Source organism: Myotis brandtii, unplaced genomic scaffold (genome assembly GCF_000412655.1).
Source record: "Myotis brandtii unplaced genomic scaffold, ASM41265v1 scaffold136, whole genome shotgun sequence".
Taxonomy (NCBI): Eukaryota; Metazoa; Chordata; class Mammalia; order Chiroptera; family Vespertilionidae; genus Myotis; species Myotis brandtii.
In genome coordinates this window covers 3,457,915-3,466,360 of record NW_005354829.1, presented here as the reverse complement: position 1 = coordinate 3,466,360, position 8,446 = coordinate 3,457,915, and the positions used below count along the sequence as shown (strand labels likewise).

The window sequence follows — 8,446 nt, the reverse complement described above, 5'->3', positions numbered from 1 at the left end:
TTCTCTCTCTCTCTCTCTCTCTCTCTCTCTTTCTTTCTTTTTCTTTGTCTTAGTTTATTTCTTTACTTCCTTAAACTCTGCATCCAACTCACAGGAAATTGTTTAAGACAGACAACTTTGCATCACCACTGGAACTTCTGTCATCTTGGATCAAATCAGCATCATCTCAATCTCTCTTTAGAGCAGTAGTTCTCAACCTTCCTAATGCCACGACCCTTTAATACAGTTCCTCATGTTGTGGTGACCCCAATTTCATTGTTACAAATTGAACATAATTAAAGCATAGTGATTAATCACAAAACAATATGTAATTATACATGTGTTTTCCGATGGTCTTAGGTGACCCCTGTGAAAGGGTCGTTCGACCCCCCAGTCGCGGCCCACAGGTTGAGAACCACTGCTTTAGCGCAACTGTAATAAGGTTCTAATTGACCTTATAACTTCCACTTGCTTTTCTGTACTAATAAGTTCTATTCTAATCTAACAAAAAATGTATTTGGCAAAAATTTGCCACTTACAATGTTCTATAAGTAAAACCATTTTAGTTATTTTTCTAAGAATCTACCAATATCTTTAATTTATTATTTTGAACTCATTTGTAAATTTTGATTTGGCTGCTTGCTATGTTTTAATCTACCTCTTGATTCTCTCTGCTAATGGTAACCAAGTTGTCTCTAGCCTTTGGGTTACTCACAGATAGATTTCCACACTTTTACCTATATACTTTTGAGACACAGTATTGTGATTTAAATGAATGACAACCATCAAGAAAAACGTATCTGGCACCTAACTATTTCTGAATCTTTGGGAAGTAATTTTTTGAAACATTATCAGTTGTTTCAATAAACTAGGTTTTTAAAATTATATCTCCATTTAAAATTATTATGGATTTTTTAAAGGCATTGATTTATGGTAGAAATAAACAGTGATAATTTCCACTTAGAAATATACACTATTATTACTACAATATTTTATGATAGGATAATTTATTGTCTTTTCTTTGTAACTTAATTTGCAGTTTATAACTCTGAAAAAAATTGGAGATAAATGTGTTCTCTGGGATGTATGTTAAAACTATAATAAAATTTGGTTAAATATTGTTTGTACATATCATGGTCTTTTAGTTCAACCTGGCTTGGCAGGCAAATCTATTAAAGAACTTTGATGATCACATGTAAGCGCTTTAGATGTGGTCAAGAGGAAAATTACTGACAAAATGTAATCATCACCCTTGTCTAGATTTCAGGGTTAGGGAGCTTTAGAAAGACATTATGCAAATTACTGGAATTTCACATATTAATGAGGGAAACATATAGAAATATGTTGTTGAAGTGATTATCACATAAGGGAACACATGAAATGTGTCACAATTGTCTGAGCATATACCACCCCAAAGAGTGAAGCTCTATTTTAACCATGAGATTAATCAATAAATTATACCTAGATGTTGTGTTTTCATAAACCAAAAATAGACTTATTGCATATTAATGCACTGAATTAATTTAAAATTTTAAAATTAAATAAGTTCTTTATACTTAGCTTAACTAATATTAAAAGAGCAATATTGATAATTATCTATGCATTTTATTGTGCTGGAACATGTCAAATCTCCTTTATTTAATGTGATTCCCTACCATTTTATTTTTCATCACTATGAGGATGATAACCACATGCAAAACTTCTCACTTTTCCCATTTGGTTTACATTTTTTGTCATTAGTAAGTTTTCAAATGTTCTCTGAAATATTTGTATGCACCCCTCAGAACTGATTTTAAAAGTGAAATATAAATCAGTCTAATAGAGAACAACTTTCAACTGCATTTTCTAGAACATTTCATCCCTAATTACATATGCTGTGTGTAATCAATGGAAAGTTTTTCATCATCCTGTTTTCCCTAATATATATCAAAGAGGAGAAGTCAACTACATTGAAAAATAATAGTTGTAAAAAAAGTTCTTCACTTTGTAAGTTACAGAAATATCACATTCAGCATTTGAAAATAGGTTACTGAGCAAATAAACATGATAAGTGAAGGTGTCAGTGAGGGGTAATGACTGATACAATATTTAAACAGCTTCAAGATAGAAGACAAATTATTTGAACTAATGTTCTCATTTTTTTCTGTCACTATTGAATATTGTGCTTAATAACTATTACTGAAATATTCATATAGCCATAGAAAATATAAAATAAAATATTAAACAAAAATATTTCTTTTATAATTTGAACCTGAAGAAAAATGATATAACATGAAAATGTACAAAAACAAGATAAGACTATGCATTTGAAAGTTAAATGTATTTCCTATATATTATAAATGGGAAAATTTGACAAAAATTATGTACAAAGCACCAACTCAGTCAATACTAGTGAAGTTGTGTTTTGCTAGGGGAAGGGAGGGGTGTAGAATAACATTGTTGTAGATCTAATAAGTATCATATTTAGATACTAAATGAAATAATATTTTATGATTCAAATAAATAGAATAAAGAGAAAGTTTATATATTTTTGAAGATTATAATATTTTATGAAATGATATAAAAGATTGTTTGCACATAAAATCAAAGCTTTATAAAGGTACCCTTTTAAAAAAGTAATCTAAAAGCAAATGTGGATGAGCACATTACATTTACTGATACATTTTAAAACATTATTGGCAGCCTAGTTTTTAAGCCTACATTCTACAATCCCCATCTTAAAAAAAAAAGTTCTGGTAAAAGAACCAATTTTAAAAAATGAAATATGAATGTCTATCCAAATTATACCAAAGAAAAAGAACACAATGTCAGATCTCATTCAAAGAGCACACATATAGCCATAAAAACCATATTTCCCAAGTTGTTATTGTTTGTGATGCACATTTAAGTGCACAGAACATTTGCTTTTATTGCAGTTTTATTCTCAACATAGTAAATGGCAAAAGAGTTTTTGTTCAATTGACTTTCTCATAAAAGGTTTAATTCCCCATTTGACACGGGTTACATCTTGACTTCCCTATTCCAGCTTATATCTGTACCCTGAGTAACTAAATTCTGCTGTGTATGACAGACTGACCTGTGTCAAAGAGAGAGGAAATTGTACCTGTTACAAGTGATGTGGGATTTTAGCAATTAGAGAGCCCTTTGGGAGTAGGGGTGAGGATAGGAAATGTCATTAAAGCAAAACTATCACTATAAGTAATAGCTAGACATCATATAAAAGTAGAAAGTTTTAGGCTATATTAAGCATCAGTATAAACTATTTCATGTCAATAAACAAATATTACAATATTCTAATCCCATTATGGTCAGTCTCTTTATAATCAAATAAATGTGAATAGAACTAAATTAGAAAAATGTTATGTTCACAGAGGTATTATGTTTTCTCTACAGTTCCACAAATCTTTAATCATAAAGATAATTCTTAGTGAATTCATGTCTCTATTTTACAGTAATCGTAAATGCTGAGCATAGTACAGAAGCATTTAAATATGTAACACAAATAATAGTAAGAGGATATATAGATATAGTTATAGATACAAGTATACATATAGATATAAACACATATATACATATATATTTATATTTTACCTATATTCTAATCTTAAATTTAAAACAATGAATTATTATATATGATTTCATAAATATAATATATTTAAATATTTAAAATATAAGTACCAAACATAAATGTATAAATTCAAATATGTGAAACAATTAAGACTTACGTTAAAGTTCAAATAATTAATAAATAATGCAAATTATACTTTCTTTAAAATTGTTTTAAGTATCTGCTAATATTTTTCCAGCACATTTTTTTTATTAAATACCATTATTTTGAGATAATCATTGAGTCATATGCTGTTGTAGGAAATAACACAGAGAGAGTCTATGTACCTCCACCTAGTTTCTACCATGGCTAACATTTTGAAAAACTATAGGGTTGAGCAAAAGTGGGTCAACAGTTGTTTGTATGCAAAATAATACAATTAATAAATAATAATACAAAGATAAACTTTGATTCGTGTACTCACAACTGTAAACGTACTTTTGCCTACCCTTGGATAGTACATCCTAACCAGGATAGCAACTATGATACTATCTATTAACCTTGCACAGATTTCTTGTTTTACTTGTATCCATTTGTGTGTTCTACTCAACTTGTCCATGTGTGCTTGCCCTCCATAGCCAACAAGATACAGAATAGTAGAGATCTGCAAACATTTTTAAAAATTAATTTTAAGGCACTTGTAATCTTTTAAAACAGAAGTTAATAAACTTTATCTGAAAAGATCCAGATGAAACATTTTTTAGGCTTTGCTGGCCACACTCTAGCTATTGCAACTACTCAACTCTTCTTTTATAGTGCGAAATCCCCCCAAAATAATTCCTAAACAAGTGGTTGTTGCTTATTCCAACCAAAACTTGATTTCTTTTTCATTTATACCATCATTATAATCTATAAATAACGTAAATTCCACAGAAAATATTATTCACAGTCACAAGAATTCATTTTAGCCATCACAACAATGTCAGGCCTTCAGCTATACAGAATCTTCTTTTACGTCCAAAACTTGGCCAATTGTATACTACAAAGACAGGGAATTTATTGTTTCTTCTATATTATTTACTTATGTTCTGCTGAAAGTAAGCCCTTTTATGAGTGATATGTTAGGCAAAACATCAAAACAAATAAACCAATAAACAGCAGATGACAAATTCTGTGACCTGGGAAATGTGCTAACTAACCCCCCCAAAATAAAAGAAATTTTAATACTATATATAATGAGAACGTATTTTGAAGCAATCATAAATTTTATAACTATGCTTAGTATACATGTGAAGGACCAAAGTTTTTAAAATTATTGTCTATAAATTCATAAGGAAGGCAACATTTTCAGCTGTATCTAGTTCATGTACCTCCATTCTGATTTACATGTGAGTTGCATTATGCCTAAGCATCCAGAAATAAAGCAGAACATTAAATACGCCAGGTTTTCCTCCCACATGATACTTAATACCATATATTTCCATAATCAATTCTTTAGTGTCGGCTGGACAAAACCTCACCTGGAGAATATGACTCTAAATTAACTTAATAGCATATATTTACATAGTTTTATGATATTATGCATCAGTGAAATAGAAAAATTCTCACTGTATCATCTCAGGTCCAAATTACAGAAAAAATACTCTTTTATGAGCTTTAAAGCAGAATGTTAATGGAATCAATTTTAGTTATTTGTAAAACAGATTTGATAGAAGAGGGGAATAAATTGAACTTAAAACCAAAGTAACTGCTCTTCTTTCTATCAAGGAAGAAAATCTAATATCATAAAATTCTCAGAACATGTAGTAAATGTGCACACAGGTCATACTGGTAAGGAGACTATTCTTTTTTCTTCATTTATATCAGAGGGCTGCTAGTAGCTACAATCACTATAAAGCATTTCATTTGTATCATTTAAAAGCTACGTATAATTTTTCTCATCACCTGGGAAATAATACTTTATGTGTCCTACCAAGATTAAAAAAGGACAAATTTTAAGTCATTTTACCATAATTGGTGAGCAAAGAAAGTGTAATAACATATTTGAAACATGAATGCAAACCAAAATTAAAACATCCAACAAGTTTGTAAGTGTAAATATAGTTCAGGGATATTCTGGGAAACTGGGACATGGAACCAAAGATTCATAATCAGATTGATCACTGGTCTATTCAAATAATAAAGGTTTATATATCCTATGTAAAAGGAGGGTAATATGCAAAGTGACCCTAACAGCAGAACAACCAGGAATGACCGGTCACTATGACACACACTGACCACCAGGGGGACGCTCAATGGTGCACGAATTTTCGTGCACCAGGCCTCTAGTATTTAAATAATACATTAATGCTTTAAATAAATAATATATTTAAGACCTTAGAATTTTAGTCTGTCTTATGACTATTAACAAACAAATAATTGTTCCAGTACAAAAACAATAAATCAAATAACAGGTAAGTTTACAAGTAAATAACTCATTTTAAAATGTTCAATGATTTATTTCTATAGCATGTTAAAATAATTGTCATATTACTAATTCAGCAGTACCTACCATGAAAACAAATACCAACACTTTAAAATTTTAAATTATGGCCATCTCAGATTTACTAAATAAGTTTAGCATGAGTTCTTCCCAATTATATCATTAGACATCTATGGGTTCAATACCATTTGAATTATGTAGTACAAATGAAAGCATCCTTTTTAATCAGGGGGAAATGAGATGTTATCACAGCGTGACTTGGCGTTCACTATTCCCTCAGTTCCACTCCAGGTGCTTCTCACCAGCTGGATTTGGCCTGTTGACTGAATTGGCCAGCCACCCTGTATCTCTAAGATAACTGCATGATTGGGAAGCCATATGGTGCATGCAATGCTGTAAGCTATATTAAATTTTGAGTCATATTTTGGCCAGCTTTGTTGTAATAACTGAGATTCAGAATTGTATCCTTGTAAATTTCTATTCACTTGCTGCTTACTGATGTAACTAAGCTCACATGTCTTTTTTCTTTCTCTTTTCAGACATTTGCTGATATAAAATTGTGTTAGTTTAAACTTAAAGGCACTAGTTGAGAGAAGAGAAAAAAACAGAGGAGGGTGACAATTTAGGTTCACCCTGGATTTACCTTTGAAGAAGCAGTCTTCATTGTGAACAATGGTGATCTTCTGTTTCTTCAGGCAAGCAGCTCTGTGCACTTCACAGTGGTTTGCATAGAATTCTCCATCAGATCCACACACAGGTTTGTAGTGCCGTTTGCAAAGGTTCATGCAGGCACATTCTGCTTGTCCTGTCTCTCTGCTGATAACACAGTGCCTTCCCAAACCACAGTATTTATTTTCGCAAGATACCAAAGGGCCTTCTTGAATATGGAATCCTGAGGATAAAAAATAGAAAATCACTTTGATTCATATCTCCAAATAATATATTCCTGTCAAAGTTTCAAATGAAAAAGGAATTGTCTAAGAGAAATACAGTCTAATCAGGGTTCAGCTGCTGCACTCAGTGGAGAAGGGACATAGAACCGGCAGATGAGCCCTTTCAGAATACTCTCAACATTCTTCCCTCTCCCTCCTTCTCTCCATGAGCTCCCCCCCCCCCCCCCCAATGAGTAGTGTGGTCCTTAGAACAGGTTTTCAAAGTTAAACTGCCTGAGTTCAAGTCCTGACTCTACCACTTATTAGCTTTACATCCTTGGAAAAAACTAATTCTCTGTGCCTAACTGTCCATCTGTAAAAAGGGGATAATAGTGTAGACCATCTCCTAGAGTTGTACAAAATACTACCTGTAATAAGCCACAGAAAACACATCCTTAGCACACTATAAATATTTAATAAATGTCAACTTTTACAGTAGCAGATTTCTGGATAGGGGAAATAAAATATATGCATATAAGGCAGGAAATAGGAGATAGGAATGAAAAATAGTGTCTTGAAAAACTTCTTGGTAAATTCTGACAGCTGATCATTTCTTGTTTTGACCTTTGCCAACTGACAACCACTTATACAATTCATGACTGAATTAATAAATCATGGATAATTTAAAACTTTTGTTACTTAGTCACTCTAATAATCTCCACTGGCATAAGAAAAGTATAGATGGATGGATCCAGCAATCTTGTACTAAAATCAAACTTTAATCCCTATGCTTTTAAAATGTATATCATTAGAAAATTTTAAAGGTCATTAAACTATATGTGTGTATATACACACACACACACACACACACACACACACACACACACACAATATATATACCACACACACACATATATATATACACACACACATCTACACTAATAAAAGAGAATAATGCAAATTAACCATCATTCCACCACTCCACTACACCTACAAGCCACGCCCACCAGCCAATCAGGAGCGAGTATGCAAATTAACCCAACTAAGATGGTGGCGGCCATGGAGCTGGAGCGAGCAGGAGGCTTGGGTTGCCTCCAGCAATGAAGGAAGACAAGCTTCCCACCTGCCCTGGCCCGACCTGGGCTCCACTCAAGGCTACAAAGTTTCAATTATAGAAGATAAATAAATCCCTGATACCTGCTTCCAGCCCGCCCTGGCCTCCACTCAAGGAGGAGCTGAAAAAAAGAAGAAAAGAAAAAAAGAAGAGGCTGGGAGCTTGGGTCGCCAGGGGGCGTGGCCAGCCTGAAAATGGCCATCAGCTCCTCACCCAGGTTGGCCAGGCACCCCAGAGGGACCCCTACCCTGATCCAGGACACCCTTCAGGGCAAACCAGCTGGCCCCCTCCCATGCACCAGACCTCTATCTATACTAATAAAAGGGTAATATGCTAATTAGACTGGGAGACCTTCCAGAAGACCTTCCGGATGTTCTTTTGGACAAAGCCATGGTGGCGGGGCCGAGGTAGAGGCAGTTAGAGGCCAAGAGGGGAGGGCAGTTGTGGGTGAT

The 8,446-nt window shown here is 33.0% G+C and overlaps 1 protein-coding gene across 2 annotated transcripts in view; it reads right to left on the bottom strand.

Annotated features, from left to right (window-relative positions):
- FSTL5 (follistatin-like 5) overlaps positions 1 to 8,446 on the bottom strand; it is a 592,573-nt gene that overhangs the window by 373,682 nt on the left and 210,445 nt on the right. For both annotated transcript variants that reach the window (XM_005860522.2, XM_014534995.1), the window contains exon 4: positions 6,652 to 6,900. In XM_005860522.2, coding sequence (XP_005860584.1) covers positions 6,652 to 6,900 — 249 coding nt within the window. The remainder of the gene's footprint in view (positions 1 to 6,651; positions 6,901 to 8,446) is intronic.